The sequence below is a fragment of the Schistocerca americana genome, chromosome 2 (genome assembly GCF_021461395.2).
Source record: "Schistocerca americana isolate TAMUIC-IGC-003095 chromosome 2, iqSchAmer2.1, whole genome shotgun sequence".
Taxonomy (NCBI): Eukaryota; Metazoa; Arthropoda; class Insecta; order Orthoptera; family Acrididae; genus Schistocerca; species Schistocerca americana.
In genome coordinates, this window is record NC_060120.1 from 850160794 (window position 1) to 850186972 (window position 26179).

Sequence of the window (26179 nt, forward strand, 5' to 3'; positions counted from 1 at the left end):
ATACATGTAACAACACGCAGCAACCAGCTCAGATAGCAGCGTGCGTTGGCAAGCGAGTACGTGGATTCGGAGAGACGCTCAGCCCCGGATCTAATCCGCCCAGCCAGGCTGGATGTGGTTTTTAGGTGGTTTCCCAACTGCGACTAGGTGAATACTGGGCGGATACCCGCGTCCCGCTGCAGTTACGTGATTCGCAAACATTTAGAAGCCGTTTGCGCACTTTCACAAGGGATAACACGAGAAGCAGAAAGATGGGACGCACGAATTCCGTCCCGAGGACAAATTTAATGGCGACAGGAAGGACATTCGGCCATCCTCCTCCTCCTCTAATATTGCCGGATCCAATAATTAACCAGCCAATCCCGTGAAGATATAGGATAAAGGCAGGAATAAGAGGAGGAAGATCACTACTAAAGAACAGTCCATTTCTAACGACTTTAAGTGTTTTCTTGGCAACAGTAGGGGGAGAATGAAGTAACAAGCTGAGTAACCAAAAGCGACGGGAGAGACTGTCCCATTTCATGATGGTGCTATGTATGATGGCTGAATTTTGTGGCTAGATGCAACGTATGGCCACAGTGTAGAAATAATATCTGAGCAGTCTGTGTTACAGACACGTGTGTACTGAATATGACAGCACGCTGCGAATTAACTGGCATTCAACGAGTAATGATAACTGGCGCGAAACGCAAGTGTCATAGGATATCGGAGATTACCCAAGAATTAAGGTTTCCGAGGTCAACAAAGAGTAAGGTGGATCTCTAATACAGTGTCACAGAGAAACCTTTGCACAGGACTGCATGTGTTTAACGAACAGACGTCAAGTTGCCTCTCCATAGCTATACTGGGCGATGGACTGTCTACACCATCCTTTCAAAAAGTCGCGATACTGATTATATTCCTGGCATACAAGCGACATCAACGTAGTAAATGTGGTGGCAACTGGACCTAACAACCGTAAACAAAGGATGTGCATTCGTGAGTATGCATCGTTAGGTAGAGGACGTGCAGCCGAAATGTCTAAACGTTTCCTTGTCACAAATCGCATCGCGGCATCATCTCTAAGTTCTCGAGGACATTTTGAAGAACAGAAAATGATATGCTCGGTTTGTCCCGCACACCTTGACTACCGAAAAAAAACAACGCTTATACGATCACCGCTACGTGACTGGAACGCAAAGTTCGGACAGTCCTCGTCTAGAAAAACTCATCTCGGTTTTGAGACTTGGTGGTGCCAAAAGCAACCCAAGGGTCAACGTTTTGACGACTAAACGACATTCAAGCCAATTAGACACATGGGTTGAACAGCACCCCGAACAAGGACTTTTCTCACTGTTTCTAATTGCAGTATGAGTATTCTGTGCGTTGTACTTAAGTGGGAGACTATCTAGAACAAATGAAGCACTAAATCATAATCTTAACTCTTCTCCATTTTTTATTAATCCAGTCTCGAAGCTTCTGGAGCTAAGGGGTACCGTCAGTGACCGTCGCCGATTTGAATGTGGAGCGTTTGGAATTCACTTAAATTAGAACCGTATCAGGACAAATATAATGAACCGAGTTGTGTAACAGTACCTTACGATGCCTTTTTGTCATTTCAGTAAATTAGTTTATAGGGTGGAAAGTATGATAAGATTCTAGTGCAACACTGTTGAACTTTGACTACTGTATAGAACTGTGATACAAATTTTCATTGTCATAATCTTTACCCGTAGCTGGCGATCCATGTTAAATGTACTGAATTCGAAACTAGTCTCACGATTAACATCACTTTAAATTTTTACGAACAGCGTACCCACAAGCGGTTACCCAGTGTTTTTGTGGGAGCGAGATGCAAACAGCGAAGCTGCACGCAGATGTGTTGCGTCATCACTCAGCGATAGCCGCGACAGCAAAAACGAGGAAGTTCCTTAAACCAGAGAGCAACACTGCCTCCAGCTGTTCCCGATTCCGCTGCACTAGTGAGCCTCCAGGCATCGACTCTTCTCTGATGTTTCATCGAGAAGTTAGGATCAGAGGAGCGGAGTTCGGAGAAATGTAAATAACTGTGCCGATGAATGTTTGTTTTCGTTCCACGAAGGAGTGAAAAGCTCCGACCGGGCAGTTCGTCGTCGCCTAGCGTTCGCCTTAGAAACGGACGGTAGCTTTGCTGGCGCGCGCAGAGAACTTGACGCGGTGGACCTGAAGTTGTGATTTCTTTAAAGGAAAACCATCTGCAGACGTGGTCTCATGCCTCCGGAGAAGCGCAATGATGGAGAATATTTCCTGCAGACAACGCTGCACACATTGAATGTTTTTAAAGGCGACATTACGCAACCACCAAATCTGGGGTAATGTATGGTTATTCACAGACGATTAGTTTCGTGCAGCGACTATCTTTAAGTCACAGATTAACATTACATAAAAACTTCAGGAAGGTTTCTTAGCGTCAACTATACTATGTGATTAAAAGTATCCGGACATCTCGAAAAACATACGTTTTTCGTATTAGGTGCATTGGGCTGCCAGGTACTCCATATCAGCGCCCTCAGTAGTCATTAGACATCGTGAGAGAGCAGAATGGGGCGCTCCGCGGAACACACGGACTTCGAACATGGTCAAGTGATTGGGTGTCACTTATGTCATACGTCTGTACGCGAGATTTCCACACTCCTAAATATCCCAAGGTCCACTGGTTCCGTTGTGATAGTGAAATGGAAACGTGAAGGGATATGTACAACACAAAAGAGTACGGGCTGACATCGTCTGTTGACTGACAGAGACTGCCAACAGTTGAAGAGGGTCGTAATGTGTAATACGCAGACATCTATGCAGACCAACAGACAGGAATTCCAAACTGCATCAGGATCCACTGAAAGTGCTATGACAGTTAGATGGGAGGTGAGAAAACTTGGATTTCACGGTCGAGCGGCTCATAAGCCTCACAACATCACACCGGTAAGTGACAAACGGCGCCTAGCTTGGTGTACGGAGCGTAAACATTGGATGGTTCTACCCGCTTCAGTCTGGAACTGCGCGACCGCTACCGTAGCAGGTTCTAATCCTGCCCCGGGCATGGATGTGTGTGATGTCCTTGGGTTAGTTAGGTTTAAGTAGTTCTAAGTTCTAGGGGACTGATGACCTCAGATGTTAAGTCCCACAGTGCTCAGAGCCATTTGAACTATTTTTTTCTGAACAGTGGAAAAACGTTGTGTGAGTGATGGATTACGGTACACAATGTGGCGATCTGATGGCAGGAGTGGGTATGGCGAATGCCCGGTGAACGTCATCTGCCAGCGTATGTAGTGCCAACAGTAAAATTCGGAGGCGGTGCTGTTATGGTGTGGTAGTGTTTTTCATGGAGGGGGGCTTGCACCCCTTTTTGTTTTGCATGTCACTATCACAGCACAGGCCTACATTGATGTTTTAGTCACCTTCTTGCTTCCCACTGCTGAAGAGCGATTCAGGGATGGCGATTGCGTCTTTCAACACGATTGAGAACCTGTTCATAATGCACGGCCTGTGGCGGAATGGTTACACGACAATAACATCCCTGTAATGGACTGGCCTGCACAGAGTCCTGACCTGAATCCTACAGAACACCTTTGGGGTGTTTTGGGAGGCCGACTTCGTGCCAGGCCTCACCGACCGACATCAATACCTCTCCTCAGTGCACCACTCTGTGAAGAATGGGCTGCCATTTCCTTCTCTAAATTATCCCCTTGTTTTCTCAAAATGTGTCCAAGGAACTGGAAGTATTTTTCACTGACACAGGAAGATAAACTTCTAGTGCTACCAAGTTCTTCTTCCTGTCCACGGTACACTTACCACCTTCCGCTACCACCACTTCTGGAACCCATCAATTCAGCTCTTGTCGCCAGCTTTAAACGGTCCAGCTCTCGAAGCCATACAAGAAAAATGGGAACACCAGTCACTCCACCAAGCGCATCTTCGTTATTTTGGATATGGATATTGCCCGCTTCTGCCAGATCTTACAATTAGTAGTGAGTTTAGCGATTTGCGGCTCGACCAAGGACCACTCGTCTTTCTTTATCACATTTTCCTGCGTCATTGATCAGAGATCTCAGATTTACACAGTCACTACTTCCAGATCCTTGAAGAAATCTGTAAGCTGATTTTGATCTAAACCTTGTCAGTAAATAATCATTACTTTGGTCTTATTCACGTTTATCTCTAGACAGAAATTTAAAGTAGTAGTCCTCACTCTGAAGAACAAATTACTAAATTCTTCCTCACTTCCTGTAATGACGGTATATCATCATCAAAGCGTAGATTGTTGATTTTCTTGACGCCGGTTGGAATTCCGCGTATCTGGGGCATGTGTCTGCGACATACTATGCCAAAATTAAATGAACAATAGTTTCTATTCTCCAGTTCTGACCAAGTTTTTCGGGCGTTTTCCCTTGGTTGTAACGCAAATATTCCCAATAGGGACTCCCTCTGCGCTATTACCTGCTTGCTTGGAATGTAGCTGAAACGTCCCTGCCTATAAGTAGGTCATTTACTCAAAGAGCGTGCGCTACACAGTGATTAAAAAGTACAGGAAAAAAGATGAAACACTCGAACTCATGAGAAGTGTTTGTATCCTTTGAATAGGGCACGGTTCAGCCAAACTGATACTCTCTCACTGATGATTCTGAAGTCGATGGGGCGTTAACCTCCAATCTACCTTCTTTAACAATTGTGGCTTACATTAGAGCCGTATATACATAAATAAAAAAAGCCGCCAATTTTCGTGCTTCCGGCAAATGACTGCATTCTCACAGTTGTACAGGATCATATCGGGCGTACTTGAAACTCGTCCCCAAATCAGCTCATTCTACGCTCTATTATTCGAAATGTGCCTTATATGAACTCCTGATGTGTAGTGATCTCTACCAAATAATAGGTATCCTCAATGATATGTCAAGTAAACGCAGCATTTCGCCAGAGCGTCGTTGACCGAAAAAATAATAATTTGCCATATAAGCCTTATTGCTGTACTTGGGCTGCGAGATGTTGCAGCGCGCCTGAAAATTCGCTCGCAGCACAGTATACGGAGTCGCTTTAAATTACATCGTGATATTTTTACTGATCAGCATCGCTGTTTAGCGCGTAACGTCAGCCTGCATCGTGAATTAGTGTAAATAAAGCGCTGTTGAACAAGAATGCAGACGAAATTACTGCTTTTTGAGGTACTTGTAACTTATTCTACTGTGGGTTAAATTTTATAAAAGGTGATTTATATTAATATGACAAATAAGCTACTGTAACGCCACAAAAACATTTTTAAACGAACAAATACGAGGTATTACTGATGTTACCGTCGTGGGCTCTTTGTCCTTATCCATCAAGGTAAATAAACATTCTTCTTAAACTTTGCTGATCTGTCTGCAAGTATACTCCATAGCTGTCTGCCACGTCTCGTTTGCTGAATCCCCTTCAGCGTTTCAGCACCCACATTCATCTAACACTTTGTATACACGCCGCTTGACGGATCAAAGGCTATTTTCGTTCTCAGAGTTCTGCCAGACAAGACGGAAAAAAATTAACAAATACTTTTCGCTGACAGTATAAATATTTTTTCCCATACATGCTTACATTGAGTGAGCGTGTGTATTCGCAGTCATTTTGCATTTCGAGCAGTCGGTATTTCCGTCGTATACCAATGATGGGAGGGAACGGCGCACGGCGGTGATGCCTCAGAAGTGCCCCGAGTACCCGACGACTGAGAACACAAATCATCGTGCAATGAAAGTATTCACCAATCCATTTAAAAGAACTGTTCCCGTGCACTATGTCCCTGCGCCGACTTTCCGTTTACAGTCAGCTCAGCACAAAGTCTTGACGAAGGCCACCTGCAATAGTGGCCGAAAAGTCCGACAGTTTTATACACTGACAGTGTGGCGAACAGCCCAGAAGAATTTCATCGACAGTGACAACAGCTGCGGAAGACTACGCTTACATTTCGCTTACATTGTACAGGATGGAGACATTAAAGGGCAATTTCGTGTTCACAGTGTGTGACAAATTTGTAAGAGTCTACCCAGGAATGTCCGTTGTGATCAGTCATCTACAGGTACATATGCTTGTATCACTATTGCGTTTGCACCGTCGAAGCGAATCAAAGACAATACTTGTTGTTTCATCCAAAATGTATCTCCGTTCTCTTTCAGCTTTTGAAAGAAAAATGAAGTACTCGTACGTTTTTCGCTGTTGCTGTCTGTCTATTGCCGTATCCAACCATCATATGTGAGAATAAAATATACTCGACATCTATCGACCCCCTTGTTTTTTTTTTAATTCTTGGACTGTTTCGCATTATGCGATCAGCCTATTTCCTGCAGGCCTTTACAAGATAAAATCATGCCCCACGTAATTAGAATACTTTACACTTCACTCAAATCGGAGTAGTACTGTTTGGCTTTAGTCTACCGAGTGGCGACGCTACGTTTTCACACAATTACGTCAACACTGAGTTCATCTCCATGGCGCGTGCTATTCGTTCCAGTCACAAATTCAGCTGAACCACTCACGTTTCTGCTAAGGTTACTCATTTCATAAATGCAAAACACGTATAACGATTCTTGCAAGAAGACAAGTCAGTAAAAAGTGGGTAATATTCGGTACACCGACAAGTCGTTAATTGTAACTACTTAAAGGTGGAAAACAGGTAAGCTGACTTTTTTCGTGTACTCAGACCACTGCTAAGCGGACCACTTTGCTTTTCACAGTCAAAATTAAGCGCCATCATGAATCACGAACAGACAGGCTATACTTCGGTCCTTATGCGAAATAAGGAAGCAAGCGACAGGTTGTCCGACTCCAGGCAAACAAAGGAAGAAAACGAAGAGGAGAAAGTGGAAAAACGATGATCTGCGATGTTACACTCAATCTATATGAATGTTGGGTAGACTCCCATGGTGCACTTTAATTACACCGGTGAAAACAGTTATCGCCAAGGCCTTACCGGGAAGGCAACACTTTTACATGTAAACAAGGCGTGTTAAATATCTTTGTTAAATATCGAGCAGTGTAAGGTTTGTAGTATCCAAGACGTCGACAAGTCGCTGAACCCAAAGACAGACTAACGAAACGTCAGTCGGTGTGTCACTCTTTTTCTATACACGTTCGTCACGTCCTGTAAGGTTGCAATTTGATACAATTACAACAACGCTGCACTGATCCCCTCGGTGTATGTCTCTTGCTCAACATAACCACTCGTGTTTCTGCGAAGGTTAGACATTTTTCAAATACGCAACACGTACTGCTTCCTTCAGGAAGAGGAGGATGAGTAAAGTGTGTAATACTTTATTTTGACGGCTCTTTAAATTCCAGCTAAAGAAAAGTAGCCAACAGACACGCCACTTTTCCTCGTAAACTCAATTACACGAATGCGAAAACCAACGCACACCTTGTTTGTAGCAATCAATATTAAGATTCACAAATCGGATCAACGGTGAATTTTAAGCCCTTCCCGGGACAGAAGCATAAATCGAGCGGCAGTCCACCACCAATCAGACCAAAACAGAACGTTAAGAAAAAAACAGCGATGGTCACCTGTGATAGTACTCTTCCTTCTACATTCAGCCTTCTTTTCACCAATGTAAACACAGCGTTATCGTGAATACAACACTTCCACTAGTAAACAGCACATACTAAGTTCCTTACTTGAAGATCGAGTAGTGTAAGTTCTGTGGCAACCAAGACTACTTGACTATTGGCAGAAGCCAAGTACAAACTACAGAGACGTCACAAGATGTGCCACTCTTCTTTGTACACGTTCGCCAGCGTATTTAATCGCACACGGCCAGAGACGCAGCGGAGTCTTACAACGGCGACGGAAGTGGTTTCAAGAGCTGACTCCGGCAGAGAGAGAGTGCAGCGTCGGCGCCAGAGTCCCCTGTCGCGGACCTACCTTGAGGGCCGACGTCTGCGGCGACGGAGATGCGCATGTCCGGGCGGTCGGTCGGCGCCTTGCCGGGCTGGGGTTCCCGTGGACGCGGAGGGCTTCGCTGGCGTGTCCTCAGGAGCGGCTGCGTGGCATTGGAGCGGACGACGGGACGCTACTGACTGACGGCCGAGCGCTGCCGTGTGTTGGGGCCAGGCGCTGTCCCCCACCCCGCCGCCAGCGCCTCGCTTCCCCTCGGTACGAGCGCACCAACGCGGCCGGCTGGCTGCCTTGGCGAGTTCTCGCAGCTGGCGCGTCGCTACCGCGCACCAGGCACGGCCTCCAGCCCAGACGCTTCTCTCGCAGCTGGGCTGCGACTTGCAGCTAAACCATCGGCGTAGCTAAGCCGAGGCGGCTGGGGCAGTGCCCTGGGACACCTTGGAATTGGGGTCCCTTGGCGTCCAGGAGAAAGCTTTTGACACCGTTCCTCACAAGCGACTTCTAATCAAGCTGCGGGCCTATGGGGTATCGTCTCAGTTGTGCGACTGGATTCGTGATTTCCTGTCAGGAAGGTCGCAGTTCGTAGTAATAGATGGCAAATCATCGAGCAAAACTGAAGTGATATCAGGTGTTCCCCAGGGAAGCGTCCTGGCACCTCTGCTGTTCATGATCTATAGAAATGACCTGGGTGACAATCTGAACAGTTCTCTTAGGTTGTTCGCAGATGATGCTGTAATTTACCGTCTAGTAAGGTCATCCGAAGACCAGTATCAGTTGCAAAGCGATTTAGAAAAGATTGCTGTATGGTGTGGCAGGTGGCAGTTGACGCTAAATAACGAAAAGTGTGAGGTGATCCACATGAGTTCCAAAAGAAATCCGTTGGAATTCGATTACTCTATAAATAGTACAATTCTCAAGGCTGTCAATTCAATTAAGTACCTGGGTGTTAAAATTACGAACAACTTCAGTTGGAAAGACCACATATATAATATTGTGGGGAAGGCGAGCCAAAGGTTGCGTTTCATTGGCAGGACACTTAGAAGATGCAACAAGTCCACTAAAGAGACAGCTTACACTACACTCGCTCGTCATCTGTTAGAATATTGCTGCGCGGTGTGCGATCCTTACCAGGTGGGATTGACGGAGGACATCGAAAGAGTGCAAAAAAGGGCAGCTCGTTTTGTATCATCACGTAATAGGGGAGAGAGTGTGGTAGATATGATACGCGAGTTGGGATGGAAGTCATTAAAGCAAAGACGGTTTTCGTCGCGGCGAGATCTATTTACGAAATTTCAGTCACCAACTTTCTCTTCCGAATGCGAAAATATTTTGTTGAGCCCACCCTACATAGGTAGGAATGATCATCAAAATAAAATAAGAGAAATCAGAGCTCGAACAGAAAGGTTTAGGAGTTCGTTTTTCCCGCGCGCTGTTCGGGAGTAGAATGGTAGAGAGACAGTATGATTGTGGTTCGATGAACCCTCTGCCAAGCACTTAAATGTGAATTGCAGAGTAATCATGTAGATGTAGATGTAGATGAAAACAAAATGGGAAGGAAAAGCGCAAAAAGTAGAAAACATGACCCCCGTCGATGTGCACTGTCAGGCAAATATGTGTAGCAATCAAAATGGGAGGGGGAAACGGAATGAAACTTCACGGGTTGAGAGTGTAAATGATTTTATTGCAGTGGTCACAGAATCGAGTCAAATGTACAAAGAACTTGGCAGTACAAGCCCACTTATCGGTATGCCGTTGCACCCCCTCTGACTTAGGTGCATGCTCCGATTCCGTCCGGGAGGGTGTCATAAAGCCTTTGTATCCTCTCCTGAAGCAAGCTGGGTTGGGTTGGTTGGGTTGTTTGGGGGAGGAGACCAGACAGCGAGGTCATCGGTCTCATCGGGTTAGGGAAGGATGGTGAAGGAAGTCGGCCGAGCCCTTTCAAAGGAACCATCCCGGCATTTCCCTGGAGCGATTTAGGGAAATCACGGAAAACCTAAATCAGGATGGCCGGACGTGGGATTGAACCGTCGTCCTCCCGAATGCGAGTCTAGTGTGCTAACCACTGCCCCACCTCGCTCGGTCAGGCAAGCTGACCCACACAACCGACGTCGCTGATTCTTTATGTGCTCAATAATGGCACAGAAACGGAGCTGGCGTAGCTGATCCTACAGTAGGCAGTTCATAGAGAGATGTTCCATTTGTGGACGAGCATTGTCCTATTGAGCAGTGGCGCCACGATAGTGTTGCATGAGAGGTATCACATGAGGACACAGGGTGCCCGTGATGTACCGTTGTGCCACAGAGTTCCATAATTCATTACCAGCCATGATGTGAAGTTATCCCCGATGGCTGTCCACACCGTGACGCTAGGAGCAACACCAGTCTGCCTCTCCGAAAGACTGAGACCTCTCCCCAGATCGCCACCATCCTCCCCCACGATGGTCATCGGGAGAAGTGCAGAACGGCGATTCATCGCTGAACACAATGCGGCGCCATTCGTCAACAGTCATGATTTCTGGTCATGACACCAAATGTATCCGTTTTTGTTGTGATAATGGCAGCCTACGCATGAAGTAGTAATTTCCTAGTCCGGCTGCTGCTAGTATCCGACCAATGATGCCAGGTAGCACAGAAATTTGCAGGGAGTCCATTACTTGTTCTCGGACACCAGTTGCACATATGAACGAGTTACGGTGCGTTTGCTGTACAATACGCCGATCCTCCCTTGCGGTAGTCAGACGACGAATATGCCTGCTCTCATGTTCCCACGTAGCCCAACATCGGGGCAGTCACATCTGAATGCCCCAGAAATTTGGATATTGCACAATTCGACCAAGTGGAGACCCACAATGAGGCCCCTTTCAAACCCTTTTAGGTGCTGATAAAGCAGTCTCTGTGACCACTCAACTCTGACACCCCTTATACACTCTATCAGTCCTGGTAACAACACTAACACGAACAACACTAATGCGCTCTGCTGGCAATTCTGCCAGTCACAGAGAACTGCAGCTCTAAACACTTCCATTCCCACGTATTGGGTGTACATGTATGAGGTTACGTTGACGTCCGACCACGTCTTCTAAGTTCTTGAATCTTTTTTTTTTTTTTTTTTTTTTTTTTGTCTGGCAGTGTATATCCACAAAGTTTCGTAGCTTACTGATGGATGGGCAACTGTTGTATTCCTTAACTAACCCCTCTAGGTTCTTATTTATTTATTTATTTATTTATTTTTGTCAGGCAGTGCATGTCCAGAAAGGTCCATAGCTTGTTGAAGGGCAACTGCTGTGTTCCTTAACTAACCCTGCAAAGTTCTTGGCTTTTTTTTTTTTGTGTGTGTGTGATACTGTATGTCCACGAAGGTCTGTAGCTTTCTGCTGGGCAACTGCAGTGTTCATTAACTAACCCTTCTAGGTTCTTGATTTTTTTTTTGTCTGGCAGTGTATGTCCACAAGGGTCTGCAGCTTGCCGATGGGCAACAGCTGTTTTCCTTAACAAACCCTTCAAATTCGAGGTACATTAGCGTGACCAGTTTTCCGACTTCAAAATATGGAACACAAATTAGAAGTTGAAATGAATCGACATTTAGTTGAAACTATTGTTAACACACAAATTAGAAGTGGAAATGAATCGACATTTAGTTGAAACTATAGTTAACACTATATCTGAATAGTAGATTTGTGTTAATCTACTCAGTTTATGCTACAGCTACATAGTTGTACCTTGAATTACTAATCAAGTAAATATTTCATTGTTTTATTATTGTCACATGCAAACACAATACATCACTTTTATATAACGATGTTTAAGGGTAGAAAAAGATTGTTATTTACATAGCTTACTCATTTTTCTCTCGCAATTGGCCCGGAAGTTCAAAAAATGACTCTGAGCACTATGGGATCAACTGCTGTGGTCATCAGTCCCCTAGAACTTAGAACTACTTAAACCGAACTAACCTAAGGACATCACACACATCCATGCCCGAGGCAGGATTCGAACCTGCGACCGTAGCAGTCGCACGGTTCCGGACTGCGCGCCTAGAACCGCGAGACCACCGCGGCCGGCAGTTGCGACGTCGGTAGTTTCTAAAAGAAATTTATTATACTTTGCAGAAGATTGTATGTCGTTCAGGAGTGTGATTTTTCAAACGGAATGTTGTAGCAATCAAGACTTGAAGTACCCTAGAAACGAATCTTAGCCATAAGTATTGCCTTAACGGTTACCACTCTAAAACTCTTCTTTTCATCAATCCGTAAATCATTTGTGATCGAGAATATTATTTTGTGCAGTAGCATTCGTTAAAGATAGAGCTACCACAAACGCGGTAATGAGCTGCAAATTCTTGCAGCAGTTATCTTGAGATGTAGGGAAGTTGAAAACGATAGACCTCGTTCAGTTTGGTTTGATCAAAGAGTGTATTTTCTTTATTCTTTGCGTATGACCACATTTGCTCTCCACTATTTCAAAAAGTACGGGACGGTTAATTAAAAACGGGAGAATATACGTCCCGTACCTATTTTGTCGTAACAACGGGGCACTTAAATCTAAATAAGAGACGATCCCCTAAAATACGAGATGTCTGGCCAGCATAAGCTAAATGGAGTACGGTCCGATCAATCTATGCCAATGACCCACAGAAAACTAAAAGATGTACGAATGGACTTGATTTCTGCCAACGGACCGCGTAAGAAGGAAACGAATTCTCCGCTACGTGAAAGGAAAACAAATTTCTCCGACTAATAGAGTGTCTTCGGTCGCTTTCCAGGTAGTAGTTGCGGAAGACTTGATACAGAAGTCATTTCAGGTGTGTGTTGGTTGTTATGCTCCGTTTGTTCCCTGTTGGGTAAACTTCTCTTCATTATTTGCGCCTCTTCTGAGAATTTCACAGACGATAGTGAAATTACGAACGTAAATGAAAATGAATTTAACTACTGTGTTAAGCCCCGTTCACACTGAACGCGCATTCGCAGACAATTCCCCAGTGTTCACTCGCATTCTCTTCTGGCTATGAACAAGCGTTTACACTGGAGAGAACGCGAGATAGCCTATGAGCGCTGCGTTGTTGTTTCTTGGCGCTTGTAATTAACACCCAAGAGATAATGCTACGTAATTAGAGACGCGATGCAAAACTTTAATATTCCAGGGGGATTATTTGACATAGCGAGTGCACCGTTTCTGATTAAGCAAGCAAAATGGTGAATGAAAGGAAGAACTCAGGCGTCTCAACTTGAACGTGAAAATGAAATGCGTGGAGATAGTGCACATAACACTGAACTGCAGTTGCAGCTTATCTTAGCAGTAGTCCAAAACTTCGTACATATTTCGGTTGAGCTCTTTGCTGGCATCTCATTACGACTGAGAAGGAAATTTAAAAGCAGAACACTAATTACCGACTGCCAACGTAATATTCAAAAAGCCGATCTTTTACGTACAATCTGGTCATTACAACCGGAGATATTTACATTCGTGATAGTTTTGCATTTCAATAGCCTCTATATATCAGTTGTCCGCCTCCATAGCTGAGTGATCAGCGTGACAGAATGCCATGCGAGGGCCAGGGTTCGATTCCCGGTTGGGTGTTGCTTTCATCATCATATCATCCTCGTGTCACTTTAGTCACCGAAATGGCGCAAGTTAGGAAGACTTGCTCCCGATGGGAGGCCCTAGCAACACAACATTTCATTTCATCAGACAGTAGCACTTCAAAGGTTGTATTACAGGACATATAAGGAAGACAATTTCAAGCAAATATGATTAATGAAGTGTGAAATACAGGGTGTTCCAGGAGGAATGGTCAGTATTCAGGGATATGACAGGAACCCTCATTCAAAGCAAACAATTTCACATGCACATACACACTACTCTGAGTGGTTTCCGAGGTAGAACACAATTAATGAACATTTGTTTTGGGCTAGTTGCATTGTATGGTATGGAACTGGGTACCTAGAAACGACGGAGAGGCTTCGTCCCCGCCGTAGCCCGCAGTGGTACAGAACCGAACGGGCTACAGCAGTCCATTCACCCCACTGCCGCCCAACACCGAACCCATGGTTATTGTGCGGTCTGCCCCCAGTGGACCCCCGCGGGACCGTCTCACACCAGACGAGTGTAACGCCAATGTTTGCGTGGTAGAGTAATTATGGTGTACGCTTACGTGGAGGAAGTGTTTGCACAGGAATCGCCGACATAGTGTAATTAGGCGGAATAAGTGGAACCAGCCCGCATTCGCCGAGACAGATGGAAAACAGCCTTAAAAACCATTCACAGACTGGGCGGCACACGAACCTCCACTAATCCGCCGGGCGGATTCGTGTCGGGGACAGGCACGCCTTCCCGCTCGGCCGGTCAGGGTGGCCGAGCGGTTCTAGGCGCTACAGTCAGGAACCGCGCGACTGCTACGGTTGCTGGTTCGAATCCTGCCTCGGGCATGGATGTGTGTGATGTCCTTAGGTTAGTTAGGTTTAAATAGTTCTAAGTTCCAGGGGACTGATGACCTCAGAAGTTAAGTTCCATAGTGCTCAGAGCCATTTGACCCTTCCCGCCCGGAAAGCAGTGCGTTAGAGCTCACGGCTAACCGGGCGGGCGTCTTACCCATTGGTCGTTGTAGTACAATCAACTGGTCATTATGATCGCGAGACCTTACGCCATTACATTTTTGTTTATGGGACTGGATAAAGCCCGAGGTGTACAAACAATGGGTGAATTCCCGAGATGAATTGCTTGGTCGCACCATGGACGCTGATGACCTCATTAGGGAAGGTGCAGAGGTAGTCAGACGAGCAACACATATTCGCCCAAAAGTGCACGAATGCAGTGAAGTTGACGATGGCGTATTCGAAAGTTTATTATGAAATGTATAACAGCTGTAATGTCACGTTGAAAGAAATGTGTAAAAAAATGGTTCAGAGCACTATGGGACTTAACATCTGAGGTCATCAGTCCCCTAGAGCTTAGAACTACTTAAACGGAACTAACCTAACGATATCACACACATCCATGCCCGAGGCAGGATTCGAACCTGCGACCGTAGCGGTCGCGCGGTTCCAGACTGAGGCGCCTAGAACTGCTCGGCCAAAACAGCCGGCAATGTGTAAAACGTATTTTGATATTGAAATACATAAATCTTAGTCTAGAGCAACAGAACCATGGGAAAATTTAACTTTGAACGGAAATATGTGGAACCCTAACGCTGAACGATGCGAAATCCAGGCTAGCCGATACATCGTACAATTCAGCTGCGGGAAAGTAATATGTTTTCAATTAAATTTACGTATGCAATCTGACTTCAAAACAAATGACTCTGACTAAAATATTGTTGTTGCTGTGGTCTTCAGTCCAGAGACTGGTTTGATGCAGCTCTCCATGCTACTCTATCCTGTGCAAGCTTCTTCATCTCCCAGTACCTACTGCAACCTACATCCTTCTGAATCTGCTTAGTGTATTCATCTCTTGGTCTCCCTCTACGATTTTTACCATCCACGCTATCCTCCAATACTATACTGGTGACCCCTTGATGTCTCAGAACATGTTCTACCAACCGATCCCTTCTTCTACTCAAGGTGTGCCACAAATTTCTCTTCTCCCTAATTCTATTCAACACCTCCTCATTAGTTATGTGATCTACCCATCTAATCTTAAGCATTCTTCTGTAGCACCATATTTCGAAAGCTTCTATTCTCTTCTTGTCCAAACTATTTATCGTCCACGTTTCACTTCCATACATGGCCACACTCCATGCAAATACTCTCAGAAACGACTTCCTGATACTTAAATCTATACTCGATGTTAACTAATTTCTCTTCTTCAGAACCGCTTTCCTTGCCATTGCTAGTCTACATTTTATATCTTCTCTACTTCGACCATCATCAGTTATTTTGCTCCCCAACTAGCAAAACTCATTTACTACTTTAAGCGTCTCATTTCCTAATCTAATACCCTCAGCATCAACCTAATTAATTCGACTACATTTCATTATCCTCGTTTTGCATTTCTTGATGTTCATCTTATATCCTCCATTCAAGACACTATCCAGCTGCTCTTCCAGGTCCTTTGCTGTCTCTACCAGAATTACAATGTCATCGGCAAACCTCAAAGTTTTTATTTCTTCTCCATGGATTTTAATACCTACTCCGAATTTTTCTTTTGTTTCCTTCACTGCTTGCTCAATATAAAGACTGAATAACATCGGGGAGAGGCTACAACCCTGTCTCACTCCCTTCCCAACCATTGCTTCCCTTTCATGTCCCTCGACTCTTATAACTGCCATCTGGTTTCTGTAAAAATTGTAAATAGCCTTTCGCTCCCTGTGTTTTACCCCTGCCACCTTCAGAATTTGAAAGAGAGTATTCCAGTCAACATTGTAAAAAGCTTTCTCTAAGTCTACAAATGCTAGAAACATAGGTTTGCCTTTACTTACTGTAGCTTCTAAGATAAGTCGTAGGTTCAGTATTGCCTCACGTGTTCCCACATTTCTACGGAATCCAAACTGATCTTCCCCGAGGTCAGCTTCTATCAGTTTTCCATTCGTTGTAAAGAAATTGTGTTAGTATTTTGCAGCCGTGGCTTATTAAACTGATAGTTCGGTAATTTTCACATCTGTCAGCACTTGCTTTCTTTGGGATTGGAATTATTATATTCTTCTTGAAATCTGATGGTATTTCGCCTGTCTCATACATCCTGCTCGCCAGACGGTAGAGTTTTGTCAGGACTGGCTCTCCCAAGGCTATCAGTAGTTCTAATGGAATGCTGTCTACTCTGGGGGTTATGTTTCGGCTTAGGTCTTTCAGTGCTTTGTCAAACTCTTCACGCAGTATATATCTCCCATTTCATCTTCATCTACTCCTCTTACATTTCCATAATATTGTCCTGAAGTACATCAACCTAGTACAGACCCTCTATATACTCCTTCCACCTTTCTGCTTTCTCTTCTTTGCTTAGAACTGGGTTTCCATCTGAGCTCTTGATATTCATACAAGTGGTTCGCTTTTCTCCAAAAGTCTCTTTAATTTTCCTTTAGGCAGTATCTATCTTACCCCTAGTGAGACCCGCCTCTACATCCTTACATTTGTCCTCTAGCCATCCCTGCTTAGATATTTTGCTCTTTCTGTTGATCTCATTTTTGAGACATTTGTATTCCTTTTTGCCTGTGTCAGTTACTGCATTTTTATATTTTCTCCTTTCATCAGTTAAATTCAATATATCTTCTGTTACCCAAGGATTTCTACTAGCCCTCGTCTTTTTGCCTACTTGATCCTCTGCTGCCTTCACTATTTCGTCCCTCAAAGCTACCCATTTTTCTTCTACTGTATTTCTTTCCCCCATTCCTGTCAATTGTTCCCTAATGTTCTCCCTGAAACTCTCTGCAACCTCTGGTTCTGTCAGTTCATCCAGATCCCAACTCCTTAAATTCCCACCTTTTTTCAGTTTCTTCAGTTTTAATCTACAGTTCATAACCAATAGATTGTGGTCAGAGTCCACATCTGCCCCTGGAAATGTCTTACAATTTAAAACCTCGTTCCTCAATCTCTGTCTTACCATTATACACTCCTGGAAATGGAAAAAAGAACACATTGACACCGGTGTGTCAGACCCACCATACTTGCTCCGGACACTGCGAGAGGGCTGTACAAGCAATGATCACACGCACGGCACAGCGGATACACCAGGAACCGCGGTGTTGGCCGTCGAAAGGCGCTAGCTGCGCAGCATTTGTGCACCGCCGCCATCAGTGTCAGCCAGTTTGCCGTGGCATACGGAGCTCCATCGCAGTCTTTAACACTGGTAGCATGCCGCGACAGCGTGGACGGGAACCGTATGTGCAGTTGACGGACTTTGAGCGAGGGCGTATAGTGGGCATGCGGGAGGCCGGGTGGACGTACCGCCGAATTGCTCAACACGTGGGGCGTGAGGTCTCCACAGTACATCGATGTTGTCGCCAGTGGTCGGCGGAAGGTGCACGTGCCCGTCGACCTGGGACCGGACCGCAGCGACGCACGGATGCACACCAAGACCGTAGGATCCTACGCAGTGCCGTAGGGGACCGCACCGCCATTTCCCAGCAAATTAGGGACACTGTTGCTCCTGGGGTATCGGCGAGGACCATTCGCAACCGTCTCCATGAAGCTGTGCTACGGTCCCGCACACCGTTAGGCCGTCTTCCGCTCACGCCCCAACATCATGCAGCCCGCCTCCAGTGGTGTCGCGACAGGCGTGAATGGAGGGACGAATGGAGACGTGTCGTCTTCAGCGATGAGAGTCGCTTCTGCCTTGGTGCCAATGATGGTCGTATGCGTGTTTGGCGCCGTGCAGGTGAGCGCCACAATCAGGACTGCATACGACCGAGGCACACAGGGCCAACACCCGGCATCATGGTGTGGGGAGCGATCTCCTACACTGGCCGTACACCACTGTTGATCGTCGAGGGGACACTGAATAGTGCACGGTACATCCAAACCGTCATCGAACCCATCGTTCTACCATTCCTAGACCGGCAAGGGAACGTGCTGTTCCAACAGGACAATGCACGTCCGCATGTATCCCGTGCCACCCAACGTGCTCTAGAAGGTGTAAGTCAACTACCCTGGCCAGCAAGATCTCCGGATCTGTCCCCCATTGAGCATGTTTGGGACTGGATGAAGCGTCGTCTCACGCGGTCTGCACGTCCAGCACGAACGCTGGTCCAACTGAGGCGCCAGGTGGAAATGGCATGGCAAGCCGTTCCACAGGACTACATCCAGCATCTCTACGATCGTCTCCATGGGAGAATAGCAGCCTGCATTGCTGCGAAAGGTGGATATACACTGTACTATGTGCCTGTGGTTCTGTCAGTGTGATCATGTGATGTATCTGACCCCAAGAATGTGTCAATAAAGTTTCCCCTTCCTGGGACAATGAATTCACGGTGTTCTTATTTCAATTTCCAGGAGTGTATAATCTATCTGAAACCTTCGAGTATCTCCAGGCCTTTTCCATGTATCCAACCTTCTTTTATGATTCTTGAACCAAGTGTTAGCTATGATTAAGTTATGCTCTGTGCAAAATTCTACCAGGCGGCTTCCTCTTTCATTTCTTACCCCCATTCCATATTCACTTCTACGTTTCCTTCTCTTCCTTTTCCTACTATCGAATTCCAGTCACCCATGACTTTCGTCTCTCTTCACTATCTGAATAATTTCTTTTAACTCATCATACATTTCATCAATCTCTTCGTCATCTGCTTAGCTAGTTAGCTGCGGAGCTAGCTGACTAAAATATGACCCTGAATATAGCTAATCTCTATCTCAGTCTCGTGAACAGTCATTGTACCAGAACTGTTACACAACAAATGAACATAAAATTAAACGCGTCTGCCTTCCTAACAAAACTGCTTGAAAGTTCAAAAGATAGCACTTCATTGAAATCCTTGACTGGCATTGAGACTCCAAACTGATATGATATTATTTTCATAAATATAATCCGACAGTCATTGTGCCTTACAGTGGACATGAACTTTGATAGTAATTAAATTTATTGGCCTACCTGTGCGGATAGAATGCTCGTCTGCTCTGGAACTTATTGCTAGTGGGAATAATGATTTGACTGTCAAAAACCAAATTTCATTTGCCGTACTTGCGATGTGCAGTGCAAGACAGTATCTTACAAAATTTCATAAAATGCTTCTCAGTACACAACACGCGATGTGCAATGTGAGTATGTAATCCGAATCATGAAAGTAAAAAAATGAAAACGAGGAGCTAAACTAAACGACCGATAAATGAGAACAAAGGATCCAAGGAAAACTATGCTTCATTAAACTATGGCAACAATACACCTTTTCATAATGATCTCTCACCTAGATAAGTCAGCAAAGATATTTTTTAATAACTCTCGTGTGTACGATTGCTTTCTTTGACACTTCTTTTTACTATCAAAAAATGGTTCAAATGGCTCTGAGCAATATGGGACTCAACATCTGAGGTCATCAGTCCCCTAGAACTTAGAACTACTTAAACATAACTAACCTAAGGACATCACACACATCCATGCCCGAGGCAGGATTCGAACCTGCGACCGTAGCAGTCGCGCGGTTCCTTACTGAAGCACCTAGAAGCGCTCGGTCACCGCGGCCGGCTTTCTACTATCTAACAAGTTCACATGCTTCACTACCAAAATTTCTACAGCAAACTTTAACTATCCACAATATTCTAACACTAAGAAATTTCACAATTCGAAATATAAAAAAATCTGGAGTACTTTAAAAGTTGGCTTTTATCATTCTTCCGTCACCTTTCCTCAAAACATATTATTACAAAATCCCTGCCTCCACTACACAGCAGCCCAGCTTCCATCAAATGGTTCAAATGGCTCTGAGCACTATGCGACTTAACTTCTGAGGTCATCAGTCGCCCAGCTTCCATCCTTGTCAGACTATCCAACACACACTGCTACTCTCTTCAAAAGAAGTAACCTCTCTGATCAAAGAATATAATATAACGGAGTTGAAGTACATGTATCAAATTCGCAACTTGATTCACATTGATCACCAAAACTACCTGACAATCATCAAGGCAAATGAGACAGTTCCCTTTAAAAGTGTACGATAATGTTTAGTGTTGAATGTGTTAAAAGTACACAATTTTCAAATGACACCTTATAAAACGCATGTTATAATGTTTACTAACTGTTGGATATGTGTACACGTGTAAGCTTGACAATGTATTGAATAAAACAAGAAATTGTAGTGTACATTAAAAATGTCGTATCTCGGAAACCATTGGGGATAACCGGCAGCTGTGGCCGAGCCGTTCTAGGCGCTTCAGTCCGGAACCGCGCTGCTGCTACTGTCGCAGGTTCGAATCCTGCCTCGGGCATGGCTGTGTGTGATGTCCTTATGTTAGTTAGGTTCAAGGAGTTCTAAGTCTAGAGGACTGATGACCTCAGATGTTAAGTCCCATAGTGCTTAGAGCCATTGGGGATAGGGCATGCGCCCATATGGCTGTTCCTGTCATATTCGTGGCGAATACTGACCGTTCCTCCTTGGGCACCCCATACGCGTAATACATACGGCCTTGATAGAATCTGTTATATAGTTTGTTACACAGCCCAAGTAAACCATACTTATCATCAGAAATCTCTAACATAACATTGGTACTCCTACCATGTAATTACAGAGACCACGAACATATGCAACTAGAATGATAATATCTTCCGTATATTTTTAATTTTAAGCATCATAATGGATACTTATTCGCACTTGTTTACTTTCAAGGACATTTATTGTGCTTTTCCTTTGTAAAAGAAGAATTACAAGACTTGTGCTTACTCATTCCGTTCCTGCCTGGTTCAAGCATCTATTGAATTTATCATGTTTCTCAAGTCACCATCAGGACCTCTGAGTGCTGTGGTAATTTTCTACCAATCATCTTTTCCTTCGACGTTTGTGCCGTTGATCTTTTGGATTCCGGAAGCACTTATGATATCTCCATTCTTCTGTAAGCAACTCGTGCCAGCAACAAAAGTAGGCAAGATAACAGACGAAAGTTCCTGCACTGCTAGCGCCGGAGCGATGAGAATACACACTTACTTCCTTATTATGAGGGTTCGCCGGAAGACCGACAACCAGCAAAACTCGAGCGAACACAAGCGAATGCGAACCAAACACGACAGAATGCCGTTTGCTCATGCGCACCTAACCATTGCATAAGAAGGAATCCTTGTTCACTGTTGCACATTCATCTGTGTTCGCTTCGTTGTAAAGGGAGGTTTAGGCAACAAGGCGCGATTTACTGCTATCTGTCAAAGCCGGATTGTCAATAAAGTCTGTTGAGACAATGACCAATCCGAGTAGTATTGCAGGGGCTGGGGTCTGTGAGAGACGAATGTGGACGATGTTTTGATGAAATGGGAAAGCGGGTGGGCCAGTCATGGAGAAAGGGAAGAGAGCCCCACTTATGGTATTTATCCTGCGTTCTTCATGACTGCAGTTACGCCCCTGGTGTAAACCGGAATTACACCGACAAATAAATCGCAGATTGACTTTTCATACTTTCCCCACGGATCTGTAGCAAATACGCTCCTCGAATGTGCCACCGGATCTATTGTGTAACTCGCAGAATATATCATCGATGCAACAGCTCGACGTCATCAGGTGGTCATGGCTGCTGCTGTCACTACTGCAAGGCGCGAGTGATCAGTCTACACGTTAAATGAAGGGTTTGAGGTACTCCAGGAAAGTGCTAATAATATAAACGATGTTGATATTGGGCAGTCCAGGGTCAAAGATTACAAAACCTTCGTCTCCAGTTTGATAGAGCCTGTTCCTCTGACAGATAATCAAGGGAAGTGTTAAGTGGCGACATACAAAATCACTGAATATGTGACTGTAAGCATTACAACATGTGGTCTGGCCAACGATCCGTTTCAGTTCCGACAGAAATGTATTCTTAATCAACGGTTCCGTGAATGTGCTTATCAAAATGATATACCAATAAAAGTTCGTAGTACACTGGGAGATATGTGTCATGCTTTGAGTCCCATCATCTCTGATATTTTGAACAACTGATGCAGAAATGCGCACTGCAGAGGGAGAAACACGCTGATTCAGAAAGTGAATTCTGGCACTCGCATTAAAAATGCGAATGCATTATTCACACTGTTTTAAACACATTTAAGTGAAAATAAATTGCTTTCGTGTCTCTCTTAATTTGGCGTCTATTATTGTGAAATGGCACAACCTGGAAGTCAGTGATTTTCAAATACAAGATTTTCAAATTTTTCACGCTCATACCATTCACTGGATTTCCTTAATGTGAAAAAGGTTATGTTCTTTTGTATCAGTTGCACACAAATTATCAGTATAATGAAATAAGTAGTTTCAGAGACATGCATAAATAATTGGCTTGCAGCAGACGATCCCTTGGTAATCGCACAGTAATCCAACGCCATTGCAGGGGATCATCCAGACTGGACCGTGGATCAATGAAAAAGTATTGCCTAGTTGGGTAAATCACGTTTCTTGTTACATTAAGACGATGGTTGTGTATGGATACACTGTAATCCAAACGAACGAGTGCTCGAACATGCACTGCACTGTGGATGCTGGTCGTTGGGAGGTGTACACTGAAGAGCCAAAGAAACTGGTACACCTGCCTAATACGATGTAGGGCCCCCGCGAGCACGCAGAAGTGGCGCAACACGACGTGGCATGGACTCAACTAACGTCTGAAGTAGTGCTGGAGGGAACTGACACCAAAAATCCGTAAGAGCACGACGGGGTGGAGATCTCTTCTGAACAGCGCCGTCCGCTATGGCCGAGCGGTTCTAGGCGCTTGAGCCCGGAACCGCGCCGCTGCTACGGTCGCAGGTTCGAATCCTGCCTCGGGCATGGATGTGTGTGATGTCCTTAGGTTAGGTTTAAGTAGTTCTAAGTCTAGGTCACTGATGATCTCGGATGTTAAGTCCCATAGCGCTTAGCGCCATCTTCTGAACGGCACGTTGCAAGGCATCCCAGATATGCTCAATAGTGTTCATGTCTGGGGAGTCTGTTGGCCAGCGGAGGTGTTTAAATTCAGAGGAGTGTTCCTGGAGACGCTCTGTAGCAATTCTGGACGTGTGGGGTGTCGCTTTGTCCTGCTGGAATTACCCTAGTACGTAGGAATGCACACTGGACATGAATGGATACAGGTGATCAGGCAGAATGCTTAGTACGTGTCACCTGTCAGAATCGTATCTAGACGTATCAGGGGTCCCATATTACTCCAACTGCCCACGTCCCACACCATTAAAGAGCCTCCAGCGGTTTGAACAATACCCTGCTGACATGCAGGGTCCATGGATTCATGAAATTGTCTCAAAATGGTTCAAATGGCTCTGAGCACTATGGGACTTAACTTCTGAGGTCATCAGTCCCCTAGAACTTAGAACTACTTAAACCTAACTAACCTAAGGACATCACACACATCCATGCCCGAGGCAGGATTCGAACCTGCGACCGTAGTGGTCGAGCGGTTCCAGACTGTAGCGCCTAGAACCGCTCGGCCACTTCGGCCGGCGAGATTGTCTCCATACCTCCACACATTCATCCGATCGATACAATTTGAAGCGATACTCGTCCGACCAGGCAACATGTTTCCAGTCATCAACAATCGAATGACGGTTTTGACGGGCCCAGGAGAGGCGTAAAGCTTTATATCGTACAGCTTTATGTCGTACTTTACGTCGTACAGTCGTCAAGGATACACAAATGGGCTTTCGGATCCAAAAGCCCATATCGATGATGTTTCCTTGAATTGTTCTCACGCTGACACCTGTTGATGGTCCAGCACTGAAATCTGCAGCAGTTTGCGGAAGGGTTGCACTTCTGTCTCGATGAATGATTCTCTTCAATCGTCGTTGGGGATTCTTGCAGGATCTTTTTCCGGCCGCAGCGATGTTGGAAATTTGATGTTTCACCTGATCCATGATATTCGCGGTATACTCGTGAAATGGTAGTGCGGTAGTAATCAACGGCACTGTAAGAGCTGTGAGTCGGCCGCTGTGGCCGAGAGGTTTTAGGCGCTACAGTCTGGAACCGCGCGACCGCTACGGCGCACATTCGAATCCTGCCTCGGGCATGGATGTGTCTGATGTTCTTAGGTTAGTTAGGTTTAAGTAGTTCTAAGTTCTAGGGGACTGATGACCTCAGAAGTTAAGTCCCATAGTGCTCAGAGTCATTTGAACCATTTGTAAGAGCTGTAGAATACGTAAACATCAGTGCGGTCTCCTACACCATTTCGTGCTCCATATTTTCTCCGATGGTGATAGCATCTTCCAGCAGGACGACTGTCCGTATCACAGTGATATTGAACTTACGTTGATGACTTGGCCACCAAATTGTGATATGAATCTGATGCAACACTATCGAGTGCCAGTAATTTATGTAGTTAGTGTGACCTGTGCATAGGCATCTGATGTCACATACCATTAGAAACCTATCAAGGCCTCGTAGAAACCATGTCACTTCGAATCACTGCTGTGTTAGGTTTCAGAGGTGGGACAACATGTATTGAGCGGCTGGCCATAATTTTTTGGCTGATCAACATAGATCACACATACACAGTATCTCCCAGTTCCGTTAGGACTCTGTCAACGAAAAATAAAAGTCACAGATTATGTTCACATAACTACTATATGTATCGAAAGTAGTCTCCCCTGAATCAGTACCCGACTGAAATCGTTTGAAAAAGTGTTTTGAAACAGTCGCTGTAGTCCTTTTTTGGAAATATATTTAGTACTGCAGTACAGTTTTCTTGGATGTCCTTAATTGCGTCTTGTGAGGTACTTTCGTTGCCATCCTTAATTTGGAGAACAACGAGAAGTTGCCTGGAGCCAAACCTGGCGTGTGGTCCAGCGTCGTGATCCGTTGGCTGGCCAAAAACTCGTCCACGATTTTCGCTCTGTGGGCTAGGTTGTTGTGGAGGAACGACCGGGAAGCTGCTTCTCGGTATTTGTGTCGAATTCAACGAATTCTCGGCCACAAACACAAAACTTAGCGCAAAACTTGATGTTGCCTCGCTATTTTTCGACGAGTGTCAGACATGTACTGCTACATTGGGGGCCAGGATGCCTGCTGCAGCGGTGCTAGCTCTTTGACCTTCTAGACGGCTGTTGTTGAAACTTCAAAGACCGTAATGCCGCAGCTCACCCTAAGATAACAGTGGAGTTTGGAATTTCACACAAGCAGTCGTAACGGAAGTGGCAGACACCGGGTGCGAGAATAACGCAGCCACGGACGAATGATTTGCTTCCTCGGTACATGAGCGACACGGCTGTGGCTCTATACAGTGGATTCATAAAAAGTATTTGTGCCTGGCCGTCTCTTTTCCAAGGAGACGCTATAATTACACGACCGATCATTAGTAGTGGTAAAAGTTGTTTGGTGAGCGCAGTCAGGGCGAGCTGAGCCCTTTCGCCGCAGCGGCGCGACGCCTGGAATCTGGAACAGCAAACCTGTCCTGCCGTGTGCCGCGGCGCGGCTGGACCGGGCGACCGTGGGTGGCCGGTGGTGGGTGGGTGGGGAGCCCGCGGCCTCCGAAACCGCAAACCAGAGCCCGGCGGGGGCGTCCGTTGTGTCAGCGTCGGCACACGTCACAGGATCCTGACGGCATTACGTAAGCGAGCGCGCGAGGCGCCGCCGCTTGTTTACAGCTCAGCACAAACAGCAGGTAGACTGGCGCAGCAACCTATGTTTAGCGTTGGGACAACAGATTAGCCAGTCGATTTTGTTCAGTCAGTTTATTGTGTCGAACGAAACTAGTCTCCGCCACCGCATCAGCTATATAAATGTTTTTCACTCAG

The 26179-nt window shown here is 45.4% G+C and overlaps 1 protein-coding gene across 1 annotated transcript in view; it reads right to left on the reverse strand.

The window, feature by feature from the left end:
- Positions 1–8038, reverse strand: part of LOC124595639 (phosphatidylinositol 4-kinase beta) — a 254187-nt gene extending 246149 nt beyond the window's left edge. Inside the window, exon 1 of the mRNA XM_047134470.1 lies at positions 7898–8038. Within this exon, the coding sequence (XP_046990426.1) occupies positions 7898–7934 (37 nt within the window). The 5' untranslated portion in view covers positions 7935–8038. The remainder of the gene's footprint in view (positions 1–7897) is intronic.
- Between the last annotated feature and the right edge of the window lie 18141 nt (positions 8039–26179).